Source organism: Ascidiella aspersa, chromosome 1 (genome assembly GCF_963924565.1).
Source record: "Ascidiella aspersa chromosome 1, kaAscAspe10.2, whole genome shotgun sequence".
NCBI classification, from domain to species: Eukaryota; Metazoa; Chordata; class Ascidiacea; order Phlebobranchia; family Ascidiidae; genus Ascidiella; species Ascidiella aspersa.
Window position 1 is genome coordinate 3,069,025 of NC_139447.1, and position 18,602 is coordinate 3,087,626.

The 18,602-nt window shown below is 37.6% G+C and overlaps 1 protein-coding gene across 1 annotated transcript; it reads left to right on the forward strand.

Moving 5' to 3' along the window:
• The first annotated feature begins 2,108 nt into the window (after nucleotides 1–2,108).
• Nucleotides 2,109–17,227, forward strand: LOC146166565 (short transient receptor potential channel 4-like). Its single transcript, XM_083389914.1, has 11 exons — nucleotides 2,109–2,300; nucleotides 3,072–3,281; nucleotides 7,271–7,381; nucleotides 8,528–8,671; nucleotides 9,345–9,533; nucleotides 10,929–11,076; nucleotides 12,497–12,610; nucleotides 13,156–13,324; nucleotides 14,111–14,431; nucleotides 14,489–14,875; nucleotides 16,831–17,227. The coding sequence occupies exons 1-11, from the start codon at nucleotides 2,124–2,126 to the stop codon at nucleotides 17,198–17,200; spliced, it is 2,340 nt and encodes a 779-aa protein (XP_083246040.1). The 5' UTR covers nucleotides 2,109–2,123; the 3' UTR covers nucleotides 17,201–17,227.
• The last annotated feature ends 1,375 nt before the right edge of the window (nucleotides 17,228–18,602 follow it).

An 18,602-nucleotide genomic window follows, 5' to 3' on the forward strand; every position in this document is an offset into this window, starting at 1 on the left:
CAACAGTATATTTATCTCGCAGATATGTGTAATTCGTCTAATACAGCAACCTTTTATTCCAGGTGTGACTTTCAAGGAAACGGTCGAGTATAGTTACGAGCCGGCTCCGGAGCTTTTTTCGATGGATTCCCTTTCCCGGGTCGTCAGTCCTAAAGTGATGAAGAGGATTCGAAGCAGCATCTCGAAGGTCTACCCCGAAAGACGTGAGAATTTTTTCGAAATAAATAAATGACCGCTCATCACATATACTGTAATACCATCATGTAAACCAGGGGTGGGCAACCTTTTGCTAGTCGCGGGCAAAAAACAACCCAAAAAGTTCTCTGCCGGCCGTAATAAACTTCAACTGGCCATTACTTGTTCAGATATAACGAGATAAATAAACGTCGATTGTTAATAGTTCAACCCCAGGGCAGACTTTATGCTGGTAAAAAATCGCATTTACCGAGTTAGAATAGCCAAAAAATATGAGAAAGTAAAAAATTACGAGAAGTAGCCACGTACCCATTTCGTAAAGGATGTGGCGGGCCGGATTATATTCCTTGGTTTGGCCAGCGGGGCGTAGGTCGCCCACCCCTGATGTAAACAGTACTTTGAATGCACACTATTCATTGCATAAATGAATATATAAACTGTTGCTTCAAGGCATAGTATAGACTTTCGGAGTAGGATACGTAAGCCGTAAACGTTGGTCAAAAAGTAGTTTCAGAATGGCTAGATCACAGTTGTTAAACAGACATATGTGTGTGTATGTTTCTTGAAGGAATCTATATCCATATTTTTTGACGCATTACTTTTATTCACGATTTCAGTGTCGGGCAGCCTCGAGCTTGCCCAAGTCATTGTTCCCGATCCTTCTGTGAAGTGGGAAGAAAAGCAGAAGAGGAAACTGCAAAGAAGAATCAGGGGAAGCCAGATCAAGTCGGGCTGGAGAGTGAAGAAGGCACTCGCGTGTCTGGAGCCGTAAGTAGGCTACATCTAAGTTTGGCGATTATAAAATAGCTTGGCACAGTGTTGTAAACAAGTCATTATGAAACGACTTAAGTCTCAGTCAATCTATTTGTGAAAAAACTTAAGTCCCAGTCAAGCTATTTGTGAAAAAACTTAAGTCCCGGTCAAGCTAGTTGTGAAAAAATTAAGTCCCAGTCAAGTATTTAAAAAAATAATACGTCACGTCCAAGTCCGAGTTATCAGTTGTCCAAATAAAGTCCCAGTCAAGTTTATTAGATAAATCAAATCACTAATATCATAATAAAACGACAAACCTTTGAACTAGTTACCTCGTCCGATTATGAGCAATAACTTAACTAAAGCACATATTTATAACCCAAGTCATTTGACTCAATTTCGGACAAATGGCTCGGGCTGGAATGAAATATTTTCATTAAGAAATTTTTCATAAAATGGGGTTATTTATCCAATTTTTTGCGTATCAAACAATTTACTTGCTTTTTGTGGTATTTTTGTTATATTTTGTCGAATTATTGCTTATAATTTGACATGCTGACCAATGTTATTAGTCAACGTTTAATTTTTTATAAAGGACTGCAGCCTTGAGATGTCCTTATAATGACGTGACTGGGACTTAACTTGGCAACTGATTACTTTGCACTGGGACTTTTGATTTGTTAAAACTTAAAACTTCCTGACTTGATCTTAAGGTATTTTACAAATTACTTGGCGGGGATGTGAGAAATTTAAAAATTGTTTGTTTGCCACACTGCAATGTGCCGTATCATACCGTTTAAGAATCATTGCTTTAAATCAGGGGTTCTTAAACTGGCGTCCATGGACCCCTTGAGGGTCCGTGATCTAGTTTTGAGGGGTCCATCAAGGCCTTTGAAATATTAGTGTATATTTAAGAAGTGATCATTTTTTTAAATAAAACATTTTGATAAAAAATAAAACGGTTTTGCACTGAATCATATATAGACTCCATTTCACTTTCACATTTTTGGACCGAAATCAGCAGATTTATAAAGTCTATTTGAATTGTTACGTCAATTTATTACGTCATTTTTAATTAAAAAATTTAGGGGTCGGCGGTAAAAAAAGTTTAAGAACCCCTGCTCTAAATAGACAATACCTGGACTTTTAGTCCACAGACCATCAACACTTACTACATGGAACTGGTCGAGCAGGGAAACGCCAAGGACCTGGGGAGTTTGTTACGCATGAGTAAAGCCAACCCTAGACTACTGCTGAACGTGAACTACACTGACGAACAGGAACGATCGGCACTTTGGGTCGCCATTAAGAACAGAGACGCTGTAGTTTGTGAAGTTCTTATGAAGCACAAAGTAAGTATGGAGTATAATGGTTAGAGGTTGGAGTAAGACGTAGTAAGAATATCAAAGCCCATAAAGAAGTAGGTATCATTTTGAACGTTTCCAATATGTTGAAAATGAATAAAAAGTTATTCGAACGTTCAAAATGATACCTTCTTTCGTATGGACTTTAATATTCTTATTACAAAGTAAGTACTTTTTTGATGTTGCTTGCTCTTCCACAAAAATAACACTGAAAATTGCAATCAATTGTTGTTAGTATTTTTTACGAAGTTAAACAAAATTATAATTAGGTTAAATTGAAAATACGTAGTTTAGGCGGAACAACAAAATAATGAGGGATCAGAGCCGTTCTTGGTCTTAGAATTAGTGTGAAGCATATATTTTACAGCTCGGAGCAGAGATCTGGTTATTTTAGATAACAAGATTAAGTCTCAATTCCGTAACTGAATTACTTCCACATAATTTGCTACTGGATTGGAGGCAAACCGTGGTCAAATCGGTGTGGGGTAATTTCATGTTGTAGCTTTTTATTTATTTTCAAAAAGCAGTGTTTAGATTTTTTTGTCTAGCAGTTATGGATTTGAGCAAGTGTGCCATTCCGCAGTGGTATCGTTTGGAGATGGTGTCAACATAGCGTTAGTGTATTTTTAATGGTTTCATTGCGTTGTCGCGTCATTTCGATCCTAGGTTATTTTTCTTTACCTTGTGTCATTTCGCCGGAATTATATTTAGCAAATGTTTCGTTTCGTCCTGGAATCATTTTCCTTTGCTGTACTTTAGATCCGGGTTGCGGACTGCGTCTTCCACGCCATCCAGTCCAACTTCATCGCTGGAATCGAGGTGATTCTAGCGCACGACAACTGTCTGGCCACGAAGATCAAGGGAGAGAACTATTACTTCCCCGTGGGCATCACACCCATGATGTTCGCCGCCTCCTGCAATAACTACGCGGCGCTTAGGCTCTTCTATCAGCACGGACATCAGCTACCGGTAAGCTTAAGACAGTGCGTGTAAAATAATGGTGAAACGCGCCATTTCTTCTTAAATGTCTCTAAAAAACTATAGGATTTTAGTTGGATATTGATGTGCTACATCGATACAAATCTGTCTCTATTTGTATTCTCACACGGATTGCATTTTCAATAAAAATGAAGTTTAAAATAAGGTTACGACAATTCACTTATAGGGGTGTCCTATGACTTAACCTGCCACAAAATATGGATAGAAACAAAGCAAGAGTTTAAATATGTTTGTTAGTAGTATGTTAGTAGTAGTATGTAACACCAAGCATTATGACGTATATAGCTTTGTGACGTCATCTGTAAAACAATTTTAACTTTCGGGTTAGAAAAATCTACTTTCACCTCACGTTAGGAAGCAGCAGCTTCCCAAAACACAGTTGAGCATATATATGCGCTGCTTTAGGTTATTGGATCAAACTCAGAATTTCTACTTAAAAGTGGGAGTGAAATTTAAAAACTACTCAACTATATAGCCGAAGTTAAGCAAAAAGGTGTTTTGTTTACATGTAGTCAAGCTGTTCTTATAATGCGCATAAATCGAAATCCACCGGTACGACCAGGACCGGTTTAAGGGTATTGTAGGCCTAAGGCTGTTTACTAGAGAAGGGCCTATTTGTGCAAACCAAGCTACAAAAAGCAATAAAAAATACATACTTGACAAATTGAAATCGTAAGGGCCGACTTTTTCAAGGGCCTAAGGCTATAGCCTTATACTAATGGTTATTCCGACACTTGGTATGACGCTTTGAGTTTATTGGGCGGGCGGGTTATGCTTTCATTACAGTTTCGTTACATGAAGTCATTTTGTCAATACTTTGCGGGAATTTTCTTTGAGTAACGTGGACTATGACGTACTACTTCAGAAACTCTGAGTGGCGAATTGACAGCAAAACTTTTGCCGGTCACAAAAATTTTGGCCATCACTTGACACTGTCAACGGTTTTCTGTCCCATCGATTTCGACATTATTGTTACTTGAGCATCAATATGGATACCAACAATCAAAATTTACGTTGGATAAAACATGAAAACACTTGATCTTACGAAACTAACTAGCGTTTTTGGGTTGGTATTTTATCAAAAAACTGGATGTTGTAGATAGACCAAGAATAAATGTTAAAGCCTGTACAGACTTGAGCATCAATTGAATAAAAAAAACTAATGAAAATCCTGTTTTATCAGACGTTTTTAGAACTGACAATCGGGGTAAAGGGTCGGCCTTGGGGTCCTTTGGGGTTATTGCGCATACTTTCACGCTTGTTCATTACTGCGACAGACCTTGATGCTTACAAGACAAGTTAAATCTGAGTGAAAATAACAAATTGAAATTATGTCAAGAGGAAATCATACATACGCAGATCTCATATAAATATAAAACAACAGCTTGGAATATAGCTTGATAATGAATTGCAAAGCCAAAACGGTCTTATATATACAAGCTCGTATCGAAACGTCCTATTCAGAATGACGTCGATTAACTTGAACTTTTTGGCTTTGCAATTCATTATCAAGGTACATGTGTTTAGAATATCTTTATTTGCAACGCAAAGACTACACCTGGCCTTACTTTTGTTGTTAATTGAAGCATTGCGATAGTACATGGGTGACCCACATTTAACCTGTTTTATGCGGCTCTTACGTTTGGGTTGAATTTGAGTTTTAAGGGTGTCTGATGTCAATTATCGTGTGCTTAATTTATTTCACCGCGAAACGTGTTAACTTTCCATCATATCGAAGCCAAGTTTGGGAAATCTTATGAGCATAAAGACGCTTTGCGTTTCACGACAGTTTGCAAACATGTGACTTGATTTTTGCCTAAATATTAATGGTACGTTTCGGAATATCAAATATAATAAATCGTATATGTCTACAGCGGCAGAGTCTACCAAAGCTAATAGTTTAGGTCAGACACTATTAAATATGTTTCGCCGCCAATGCAATGTCAATTATCTTCTTTAAATAACGTGTCATTATTTTTGAACATCTATAAATTTTATCTGACCTGAATTACCAGCTTTGCTAAACCACCATTTTATTACTGATCAGGAGTTTAGGTCGACGTTTATCTTGCAGTGGTTATGGCGTTTATTTAAAAAATCCTGTAATTCAAAAGAAAGACCTTGGTGTTCAAAATATATTATATCCAGCTGAGCATTGGTATATGTGTATTGTGTAAGTGATGAAAAAACACGGTTATATTCATTTCTTCCTATGTATAACTTGCGGCTCTTCGCGGTAAACCAAGTAAGAAATATGTCTCTTGATTTTTGACTGGTTGGCTACCTCTGTCATAGCAAGTCATCTATACGCTCATACATTTAACGCAAAAACAGGACATGCACACGCGGGTGTAGACTTTAAGGTTCCGCTTTGTTTTGGCTGGAAAGTTCCAACTAGCAAAAGGCTCAGATAACGAAGTGACTTGCGACTTCCTGCTTTTTATAGAATAAACAACTTCGCTTCTTTAAAAGGAGTTATGAAACTCACGACGTAGAGTTAATACTGTACACTCAGCAAAATCGTGGCCGAATTACCGGCCGGGATATTCCCAACGTTTTATCTGATTTTCTCACTGCAATGACTGATGGGGTTTGGTTTTTTGTAAACGTGGTGATATATGTTTAACTTTGCTATGTTTAACTTGGATTTTTGTTCAAATACGACTCGGGCGACATATTGAACAACACAAATTTTATATTTAATAAACCTAAAAAATTGCAGGCAACTAACAAAAGTAAATAAAGCTTACTACTAGTTTCCTATTAATTACGTCACCTATATAACTTTAAAAAGTTCCAACAAATTGATGTCATAATGAAAATTTAATTTTTCTATATAGGAGAGATACGATTCACAACTATGAGTAACAGATACGTGTGGTTGGTTGATAGTTTTTGACTTTAGTGTCAAGGCAGATACCAATTAAATGATACCAAATGGAAAACGTATGAATGTTAGTTGAAATTACTCCGCTTTAGCTTTCTGTTTAAACAAATATGTTACGTGTAAGTTCTTACAGGTAATACGTTAAAACAGACTATATGTCGTAACCTAAAAGTTGTTTTATTTTAGGCTATTCTAACAGAAATAACGTCTTTGATACGAATCAACTATTCCCCTTGCTAATAAATGAACTTTTCCCTAAATAGGCTTAAGTCACCCAGTTTGAAGTTTTGTAAAATTTTGGGTTTGATAAAAGTTGGAAATCACCTGTGTAAAACAAGTAACTGTTGGGGAACGTTCACCGATTTAACTTAACTAAAGAGTACAGGCCACAACGAGCAGGCTTCGGTTAAAAGTACATACAAGGGCAGTGATATAAAAGCCCCATCTGCAGTGATATAAATGCCCCTGAAAATGGATTAATGTCTTGTTCATTGGAGATGAAAACTGGTTCAGTTTGTGAGTTTACTTGCAAGGATGGTTATTCACTAGAAGGCCACCCTACTTTACAAAGTAGTGGGGGAAAAACATGGACAAATGATGTACCTACATGCAAAAGTTAGTGTGTTTTGAATTTTACAAAGTAGATTTGATAACTTTTACATTAATGTTGCCAATATAAAGTTATTGTTTTAAAAGTGGGGGTAATTTAGTTATATCGGCGGTAAGTTCAAACAGCATTTAAAGTTATGTAGAGCGGGCGAAATTGGGGTAGCCTTAAAAAAATTCGGAACAACTTGTGTAAAACATGTAACTGTTGAGCTTAAATAAAACATAAAGCGTTTATGAAGCGTACGCTGATTCAACCTAACTTTTAAATGCAACGGGCAGTCTCTTAAGTAAGAAGTACAGTGGTATGACTTAAATAAAGCATATATGTGTTAAACTAGAAATAAGTATTCAGTCGTAAGTTAAAAATATAGAGTACAACAAATAAAGGCATGTAAAGTTTACAAGGGCGAGCGTACAAGACAAAAAAGCATATACACGTCACGTGATCAATTGCTCTTTTCAGAAACCCGTTGAGTGGGCGGATGGGATTCGACTGGCCTGGGAATCAGCCAATGAGCGTCGGTTAATTTGCAGCGCGCGAAGCAGCCCTGCTTACATTACATTTTGGTCAGAGGTAAGGAGGCATACTTTGTTATCACTTGGTGCATGCGTTATTATTTAGCTACTAGTATTTAAGTGTAAAAATTGGGACTTCAATATTGGCAAAATGTTGTATTATTTTTCTGTAGGTTTAAAGCTAAGTATACAGATACAGTGGTCTGTCGTAAAGTGCACTAAAACTATTGATCTCTCTAAAATATGTAGCGTTATTGGCAGACGTTAATTGTAAAAATATTTTCCCTGACAAATTTTGAATTAAAAAGCCTAATTTTTCTTTTTCACGTTATGCGGAGCTGTATCATAGGCGTAGCCAGGGGGGGTGCTGAGGGGCCATGTTATTTGTCTTCGTTACGGCAGTTAATACAGCGACAAAAGCTAAACAAAAACTTTTTGGAAAAAAAAATTTTCGGCTGGCTACGCCACTGGGCTGCATGTATGACAGACGTATTGGCTGTTTAAAAATAAAACAAATAATTTATATTTTATTAGGATTTAAGAAAAACTGGCTTAAGCTTAATATAATATTACGTTTTTTTTACACAAGTAAATGATTTAATTTTCCTAATTGGGACTGCTAAAAAGATAATAACTAAACAACTGTTGAAACACATTGGTCCACATATAGACTCGAAAAAGGCTAGCTGCGTAAAACACAACCGTTTTGCAAAAAAATCATACATTTTTCGAAAAGGCCTTTGTGTGGCACGAGTTTAGTTTGTTGAGTTGCCCTCTACACCTTCCCATTCTAATAATAAATTTGGAACTTTCTTCTCAATTGATACTCTGTGATGGGATCATAAATGTGTTTATTCTCTTAGTTTTCATGTCAATAGTGTAAATATTTTGTCAATAGTACAACAATTATTCGACTCTGTAGTGAAAAACATAGCACTTGAATAGAAATATCAACAATCGAAGACGAGCCAATTTTTTATTATTGGCCAGCTTTTGATGCAACGGTTGGTTTGCTTAGATGCCGCGAGAGGTCTACAAAATTCAAATTTGTTGGATAAAGCTTCTGTTTTTACCGTGCCTTCCACAGAAACTTCCAAGTTGCGAGAAATCTGGATAAATAAGTAAAATATTGATCGATTGGTCGGTCGTTTGTCACACATCTAAAAAGCCTATAATGCTTACTTTAATTATTATACCTTTGCAGGTGTACAGCAAGAACCCAATGCAATTCTGCATTAGTCAGATTCGCGCTATTAAAGAGAACGCATTGCTGGAACAGGAATACAGCGATTTTTACCAGAGGCTCAAGAACCAGATTGAAAACTACATGTGCTCACTTCTAGATCAGGTGAAATAAAACTCATAACGGTTTGTTAAGCATACCGACCATAACCGAAAATATAAGGTGAAAACTGTGTTCGAATTCAACACAAATTCGAAACTTTAAAACAGTAGTTCCCCGCCATTTTTAGTCCTAATAAATCTTTATTTGTCATTCCGAAAACAATGCATTTTGTTGAAGACACGACATTTCGAAGAAATATAGCCCTGTATGTACAGGTAGCCTAATGCTGTGCATGAAATTAAAGTGTTAATAACACTTCTATTGTAATAATTGGTTCTGTATGTAGTCCTGATGATAATAAACTACCTTGGAAAAATTGATTTGTGTGATTTTATAAAATAAAAAAGGCCTTTTTACGAAAAAATACGACAAAATAATATTTCACATCGTATCTGTTTGTGATGAAAAATAAAGGTTTTAACCAAAATGCACGAAAACAGATTAGACTACCTTAACAGTCAATTGAGTGCTCGGCATCAATGTGCTAAAACACTGGTATTATAATAATAGATATTCCATTTCTATCCATTCTTCATGATAATAATGTATAATTAAAATAGCACACTTTTTCGCCTTAAAAGAACGCAAAATGGCCCTTTCTTTAAACAAAAGTTGGAACACCATGTAACCTATTTTTATTAGTGCGTATAAATGAGCAATTCCATTTTATATCAAGATACGGTCGTCCGAAGAACTGGCTCAGCTTTTTCAATACGACTTCCAGACTTTCGCCACGGACCGCCAGGCCCTTCAGGCGTTCGCTGACGGCTCCACGACCAGGGATAAGGTCGGGGTGAGACTGGAACTTCTGGATCGGGCGAGCACCGAGCGCCTCATGAAGTTTGTCACGCACCCCAACTCACAGGTAATAATTACAGTGCTTCTTAAACTTTTTTAGTTTTGTTCACCTAGCATCTATCTTCAGATTTCATTCACCCTTGTCTCATGATATGAAAAAAACTATCTCGTCTATTTATAACAGCACAAATTGACTTAAATTTTTTCGCAAGCTATCATCCATTTCTGACGGTTCACCCTTACTCACCCCTTTTGGTTGGTTCACTCCTGCAAATATTTTATTCACCCTTGAGTGAACCATTACCCTGATTAGGAAACACTGGGTTAGATCACGAGTTCGGTTAAGTTTTACCTTCGGTTAAATTGAGTTATTTCGTTTATGACAGGGTTGTCCAACACGCGGCACGCGTGCTAAATGTGGCACTCGACCTTAAAAAATGGCACAAAAGCCCCCAAAATACTAAATTTGTTATTCAGCCAGTTGTGAACAAATGCCAAATTTGTTAAGCTTTTTGCCAAAACTACTAAATGTGTTATACAGCTAATTACCAGTATAAAACAGTCGCGGCAATCACGACCACCAACAATTACTTCTAAAATTATTACATTATTATACTGTACATGAAGCTATAGCATTCACATAATTATATAACTTGGTGTGAAAAAGCAAAAGTCAGCTCACCGACAGTCACTTAGATGCAGTAGGCCTAATGAGCATTTCTACTATACAGCTTAAGGACAATCTATCTTCAAAGTTTGGCTGAAAACAAACGTTCGCAAAGATGCAGTTTGGTTAATGAACGGTTGCTTTATTAAATAAACAAATGTTTTTCATGTGTGAATAAACGATTTTACTGTTTCTAAAAAAGCGCTTTTAATATTAAAACGATCAAGTTACGAAACTTTGGCACGGGAAGAAGTTTTAAGATCAAAACTGGCAAGTTTGTGTTGGACACCCCTGGTTATGATTACGGCGCAGTGGTGTGAACACGTATTTTCGAAGTGACTTGAGCTTCAGTCAAGTAATTTTCAATACAACAATTCCACTAGAATCCATGAGTTATAATTCCATGCTACGGTGTTTCATTTGTTTCCAAAACCTTGATTAAATACTATCACATTATAACAATGTTAAACCGATAGAACTATTTTGTAATTGCAAAGTGTGCAGTACAAATTGGAATGCACCGTTTCGAGTTTGATAATTTGATCTTTGATTGTTTTTTTTTGTATTGAAAACTCATGCCAGGTCCCAGTCCCAGTCTTTAACAGAGCAATTTAAATTTCAAGTCAGGTCATTGGCTTAAAAAGTAAATACTGTAGAATCGGGTATCGGCTCCGATCCGATATTATCGGACATCCGTATTTATGAGTCATTTTCGAAATTTGTTTGCTTAGGAAAATAAATAATTTAAAGCAAGCGTTCACGTAGTTTAATACACCTGGGCGTTTATATTTGCAGCTTTCTTTGACCTACCTGAGATACAGATACGTGCCTTTCCTGCGCCGAGGCGGGGTCGTTAAACGGGTTTTCATGCAAATGATTCTTGGACTTCTTTTTCCCTTCTTTTCGCTGTGTTATTTGATCGCGCCGAGTTCAAAGCTGGGAAGTAAGTGTTTATTTAAGTGTGCTAAAATAAGACTTTTTAGAATGCCTCAAGTCTGGGCCAAGTTATTTTGGACAAATTAAGTAAAAGTCAAAAAACACCGTTGTAGGCTACATGTCAAAGTTGAAAAAATGCGAAAACTTTACTTAATTTTTTATTTACCGAAATGATTTTAGTCCTAGTCAAGTCATTGTTCAAGGACTGGAGTCAAGTCAACTGATTTTAAACCATTGACTTAAGTGAACTTTAGTTAAGTCAAGTTAGTTACTTAAGGCATTATACCACTGGTTAACTAATCACAACCTTGTTAAATTGCTATTAACTCAATGGCTGGAGGTGTTAGATTGGCGAGCAACAGATATCTCAGTCCATATAGTAGTTGGTATATAGGATTTTGTGAAATGGTCACAAAATGCTACTTATATCTGTATGGGCCTTTGTTAGACTTAGTTTATTAGACTTTGTTAACTTTGTTTGCTTCTCGTGGACCACGGTAGACAAGAAAATTAAAAAAAGACGGCATAAAATAAAAATATATACTTAATAAACCTGTGGATTTCGGGTCTAGAAGTGTGAAAGTGCAATGGAGTGTAAATAAATTCAGTACAAACCCCTTTTTATTTTTAATTGAACTTTTTACTTTGATATAATGATTAATTATACACTACTATTCCAACAGACTTTCATGTACCCCCCAAAATTAGTTCACGGACGCCCAAAACTAGATCACGGACCCCCAAAACTAGTTCACAGACTCTTCAAATTAGTTCACAGACCCCCAAAACCAGTTCACAGACCCCTAAAACTAGTTCACAGACCCCCTAAAACTAGATCACGGACCCCCAAAACTAGTTCACAGACCCCCAAAACCAGTTCACAGACGCCCAAAACCAGTTCACAGACGCCCAAAACCAGTTCACAGACCCCTAAAACCAGTTCACAGACCCCCAAAACTAGTTCACAGACCCCCAAATCTAGTTCACGGACCCCCCTAAAACTAGTTGACGGATCACCTAAAACTAGTTCACAGACCCCCTAGAACTAGTTCATTGACGCCCCTAAAACCAGTTCACAGACCCCTAAAACTAGTTCACAGACCCCCTAAAACTAGATCACGGACCCCCAAAACTAGTTCACAGACCCCCAAAACCAGTTCACAGACGCCCAAAACCAGTTCACAGACGCCCAAAACCAGTTCACAGACCCCTAAAACCAGTTCACAGACCCCCAAAACTAGTTCACAGACCCCCAAATCTAGTTCACGGACCCCCCTAAAACTAGTTGACGGATCACCTAAAACTAGTTCACAGACCCCCTAGAACTAGTTCATTGACGCCCCTAAAACTAGTTCACAGACCCCCAAGGTGACCTCAGTTCAAAAATCCCTAGTCCAAAGTAAAAAAGGTCGACTTTGTTTTTTCAGGCTTGCTGACTCTACCCATCATCTCTTTTGGTTGTCACATGGTTTCCGAAATCACTTTTATCGTTTGTATTTTTGCCAACGTCGTCAGCAAGTCTATGAAACGGGACTACCTCGGTAAGTGACACTCATTCTGTAGATTTAATCAGTAAAAATGTACTTAATGAGATTTTTGCTGACATTTTAGTAAATACTCAACGAAAATCCCAGTCGGGGTGCCGCAAAGCGTAAGCCATACAACGTACGTTAAGAATTACTGTCCTAAGCATTTAAAACTTGGTGCTCTACATGTATATGTGTCTGCAGTGCACCAAGCACGTGCTTATTTTGTCTAATTGTTAATCCAGCCCTGCCTATTAACCATGCTTATCTAAATAAAACCATTCTAGTATTTTATCAGTATCGGAATAACATATGACGTTTTGGAAATTTTAAGTATACCTATCGACCATTCTTATACCGTAACCAGTGTTTCTCAATGGGTCGCTTCTTGAAATTAAGCGGACCGTTAAGTTAGTTTGGCCGCAAAAGGCAGTAGTATGTGGTTTGATAATAAGATTGATCCAGACGAATTCACGCCAATTTCTAATGTTTGATGAAAAAAGTTGAGTGAAGAAATTTAGTGGTTTAGAAACACCGCAGTAAATAACTGCATATTTTAGGATCTCCACCGACTCCCTTGGAGTACATGTTGCTGCTTTGGATACTGGGAAAGCTCTTTCAGGAATTCCAGGAATGTTTTAACCGCGGATTTAAGAAGTACTTTTCCGACGCATGGAATTGGAACGACATTGCTCAGCTAACCTTTTTCACTGTTGCAATTATTTTCAGGTGGGAGTTTCAAGTTCAGGTTGAACTGAGGGTATTTTCGCAATGCGCATGAATCTTTTCCGTATTTTTATTAAACGAATCTTTTCCGTATTTTATTAAATTCAGGTGTTAAACTGCTATAAAACGAAAAAGTATAACTAACTTAACTGATGGGAGCTGGACTCGAAAACCAATTGTCCGGTTGTTATCATCAGTACAGTAAAAAGTCAGTCGATGCCTAAACCTTCAGGGTATAGTCGATTTGTAGATTTGCCCTGTCATAAATATGAAACTCGCGCATACTTACAACTTTTGACGTTTTAGTAAATTACGGTGTTTGACATTTTAATAAATAAATTATTGTCTAAATAAAACCTACCGCGAATGTGATTTCCTGACCCTATCTACTGTGGAAGCAGCGTTTGATGTAAACAACGCAACAATTAAGGCTTTTTAAATGTAATCAGTTAAAAAAGTTTTTGTAATGCGGCTTTTTCGTTGTGAGTAACTTTTCTCTAACGTAAAAGTTTAACAAAGTTTGCAACGTCGCATTTTAAAGAATCTTCTTGGCGTAGTTGTACTGCGGTAGTTTTAACCAAAACTATAGAAAAAAATAATAAATCGCTTTTTAATAAAAAAAAAATAATCACTTTCTTCTCTTTCATCTTGCGAAATAATCGGCTTCATCCAGTATGGTCATAATAATCTGACATCTCAGCAAAACTATTAAAAAAAATATTACAATTACTTGTTGGTATCAAGCAGAGGAGCTCTTTTTGATGCGCGTTCTTGCCTTATACCTCGCAGAGTAATCGACTACGCCCAGTATGGGAGATCTCCAAAGATGACTCCAAGGCCGAAGTGGACTCGCTACGAACCTCGTCTCATGTCCGAAGTCTTCCTCGCCTGGGCTTACGTCTTCTGCTTCCTGCGAATTCTGGGAATGGGCCGGGCCGACCGCACCCTCGGGCCCCTGCAGGTCTCCCTGGCCAGGATGATGACCAACATCATGCATTTTCTTCTCATCTTCGCTCTTGTCATCTTCTCATTCGGACTCGGACTCAGCGAGCTTTACTGGTTTTACGGGACGGTTCCAGGAAAGCAGCTTCCCTGTCGAACAACAGGATCATTGTTCAACCAAACCTATATGAACCAGACCTTTATAAACGCGACTGCCAACCTTACAACATCAACACCATCGAACACTTGCAAGCAAATAGACGTTGGATTCTCAACCATCTCACAGTCGCTTTTATCTCTTTTCTGGGCTATTTTCGGCCAGGTTGATCTTACCAAGTTGTCTCTTCTCGGTCAGCAGCCGGTTACCGAAGCGAGCGGACGAGTTCTGCTGGCCGCTTACCACATTTCCGCCATCCTTGTGCTGATCAACATGTTGATCGCCATGATGGCAAAGACCTACGAAGACACGAGTCAGAACGAGGAAAACGAATGGAAGTTCCACCGCACTGCCATGTGGATTCGCTTTATCCGACGCGAAGTGGTTCGGCCCCCGCCCATGAATCTTATCCCGAACCCGTACCGCGCCGCCGAGACCTTCAGCGCAATTAAAAAGTGAGTTTTTTTATCTTTATTCTGCTTCGTGCTATTAAAAATGAACGACGACAGGCTGTTGCGTTCCTGTAATTGAAAATGAATAAAGAGCTATTCCAAACGTTCAAAATGCTTACTTCTTTATAGGTTTTGATGTGATTATTGCGTTTTACTACAGCCTTCAAATTATACCCCAAAGTGTTAAAATTAGTGTTAAATCGGTGCTTCAAAAAAAGTCATATAACTCTGATTATTACAGCGACAGGCTGCTGCCTCCTGCTATTGAGAATGAATAAAGAGTTATTCCAAAAGTTCAAAATGATACCTACTTCTGTGTGGGTATTAAAATTCTTACTGAGTGTCAAACTGTTATCGCGGCTTCAAAAAACGTCGTATAACTCTCGTTGTTATTGACGAGAGGCTGCTGCCTCTTGCTATTGAAATTTAGTAAATAGCTATTCCAAACGTTCAAAATAATACCTACCTGTTTTTCGGTTTTAAAATTCTTACCAAGTGTCAAAATTGTTATTTCATCGTGGCTTTAACTCCCTTTGTTCATGACGACAGGCTGTTGCGTTTCTGTAATTGAAAATGAATAAAGAGTTATTCCAAACGTTCAAAAATGCTACCTACTTCTTTATGGGCTTTGTTATTGCGTTTTACTACAACCTTCAAATTATGCCCCAAAGTGTTAAAATTATTGTTAAATCGCGACTTCATAAAACGTCGTAAAACGGCTCTAAATCTTGACGACAGGCTACTGCGCTCCTGTTGCTGCAATTTGTTCGAAACGGTCAAACTGATACCTACTTCTGAATGGGTTTTAAAATTCTTAACAAGTGTAAAAATTGCTATTTAATCGCCGCTTTAACACCCTTTGTGTCCTAAGACGGGCTGCTGCGTTCCTGTAATTGAAAATGAATAAAGAGTTATTCCAAACGTTCAAAATGCTTACTTCTGTATAGGTTTTGATGTGATTATTGCGTTTTACTACAAACTTCAAAATATGCACAAAGTGTTAAACTTGATGCCTACTTCTGTATGTTTAATGGTGAAAATAACGGCCCAAATAGACATAAAAAGCGACATGCTTTATCACTGATGTTGGCATGAGCATTTGCCGAAACGTTTGAACAATAAAGCATGTCGCTTTTTATGTCTATTTGGGCCGTTATTTTCACCATTAAACTTATGAACAGATCCGTATATAGTGTTCCAAAGTACTTCTATATGGGTTTTAAAATTCTTACCAAGTGTCAAAAAAGCTATTTGATCGCGGCTTCAACTCCCTTTTACTGATGACAGGCTGTTGCCTCGTGAAACTCCCTTTGTTCATGACGAAAGGCTGCTACGCTCCTGTTTTTGAAAATAAATAAAGAGCTACTCCAAACGTTCTAAATGATACCTACTTCTGTGTGGGTTTTAAAATTCTTACTAAGTGTTAAAGTTATTGTTAAATCGCGACTTAAAAAATCGTTGTAAAACTCCTATTGTTCTGGACGACAGACATTTATATGAAATTCAATTTATTCAAAATGTTCAAAATGCAAAAATGTTCAAACCTACTTCTTTGTGGGTTTTAAATTTTTTACTAAGTGTCAATTAAGATTGTTATTTAACAGCGGCTTCAAAAAACGTCGTATAACTCTTATTGTCATACGACGTTACTGACGACAGGCTGCTGTTGCCTCCTGCTATTGTAAAAGAATAAAGAGCTATCCCAAACGTTCGAACTGATACCTATGCGTTTAAAAATTCTTACTAAGTGCCAGAACTGTTATTTCATCGCGGCTTTAACATCATTTGTTCTTTGACTACAGGCTTTTGCGCTCCTGTTATTGAAAATGAATAAAGGGCTACTCCAAACGTTCAAAATGATACCTACTTCTGTGTGGGTTTTAAAATTATTACTGTGTCAAGATTGCTATTTAATCGCGATAGTTATTTAATTTAAACCCTTTGTTCTTTGACTACAGGCTTCTGCGCTCCTGCTGCTGCAAGACTCCGATAGAAGAGCAGGAGCAGCCCAAGGATCAGATGGAAGTTCCCGGTCTCCTTCACAGTCGCTCCTTTGACAATCTGAGCCAAAAGTTCTCCCGAAACCTCTCGCGGAAGCCCACCAGGAGCAACACGCAGGGAACCTCTTTCCGGCGCCCGGCCAGCTTCCAGCGGGCTTGCCGTGACGTCATAAGTTCGGACCTACGTAAGCAGCGCGCCAAGCGCGTCATGATGAAGCTGGTGAGGCGATACAAGTACCGCGTCTTCTACAACAGGAACGTGGACTGTAATGTTGCGGGTGGTTCGGATGAGCGGACCACCAGCTGGCAAACAACATGCAATTTCTGAGGCGAACGTTTTCGAATAGCAACACCATTGCCAATAGCATTTTTTCTTCTATAACAAATGGATGGAGCAGGTTTTTCCAAAATGTTTTTAAAGTAAAGCATTTTGGCTAGAAAATAGTAAAGTTTAAAATAAAAACATTGGTGAAAAGCCTAATTTAGCTAAAAGGGCACTAATATTCGAGGTGAAACCCTAAAAATCGGTTCTTATATTTCGAGCGACTTCATGTAATTTTAAACGGCGTGCAAATGTCCCTACGGTGGCAATTAAATAAGTATAGGCGGTTCACCCATCTGTGTGCATATTTGTTTTCTGTGTTCTTATTTAGACAAGATGGGCCGTGTTTTAAAAAAAAAAAATTCGGGCTAAAAAAAAAAAGTCTTGTTTGCCTTTGGTTCAAGGTTTTTGTTGTTTATTCGTTTTATTGCTTTTCACTGTACGTTCATTCTGTTTTGATTGACCGCCTAATTTAAGACGTCATTGTGAACTTAATTGCTCCCATTAAACCTATTGTTATGGCTTACTGCTGTTGTTTGTACTAATAACTAAGAATGTCCAATACGCTGTTTTATTTCCATACAGATACCCGATATTTTTCGGTAAAAGTATATACTCACCGCAACCATAACAAAATAACGTCATTAAAATAGCCAAATAAGAAAAAATTGATCAAATCGTAAAGTGCCATGCTTTCCATAATAATTGGCCGAAACTTCCTTTTGCACATAGGATGTCGACTTTCGTAATGCTTTATCAGAAAATTACAGTTTTTAGGTCGGTAATTTCACGTTCTATCGCAAGACTAAAAAACATCCGAGGCTGAAATTCCTATATTAATTTACTATCCGATCGGCACCGATATTAATCGAGTATCGGCCAAGTAACGATAATATTTCTCGGCTTCGGGTATCCACTCTTATCATATTATTCCAGACATCCTAAATTTTAGCCATGTCGCTTTTTTTAGGCCAAATGAATTGCCAACTTGTTTTTAACATATTTTCTTAAAAGCGACATGCTTGATATCACTGATGATGGCATGAGCATTTGCCGAAACGTTTGAGCAATAAAGCATGTCGCTTTTTACGTCTATTTTGGCCTTTATTTTCACCATTTTTTTTTTATTTCTCATAAAAACCATAAAAAAAAACATCTATAGCTTCTGCCAGCAGCAAAAAAATTGCGTTTGTGGACCTTGCCTTTGTTTATTCGTAATTGCGCTACCTGAACAAGGGAATGTATATTTATGAAATAAAATCGTACAATACAAGTATTTTGCGTTGCCTCAGTTGCAGTAAAACCAGTGGTCATCAAACTACGTCACGCGGATAATTATTCTAGCCCACGGCATATTTGCCTAATAAAAATAAAATGCAAATAGCTATTATAAACGGGAATATTTGTC

Coding starts and splice junctions, on each gene's coding strand:
- LOC146166565 (XM_083389914.1), top strand. CDS start 2,124: ATGGAACTGGTCGAGCAGGGAAACGCCAAGGACCTGGGGAGTTTGTTA. Junction 3,282..7,270: donor AGCACGGACATCAGCTACCG/GTAAGCTTAAGA, acceptor TGCTCTTTTCAG/AAACCCGTTGAGTGGGCGGA. Junction 9,534..10,928: donor TCACGCACCCCAACTCACAG/GTAATAATTACA, acceptor TTATATTTGCAG/CTTTCTTTGACCTACCTGAG.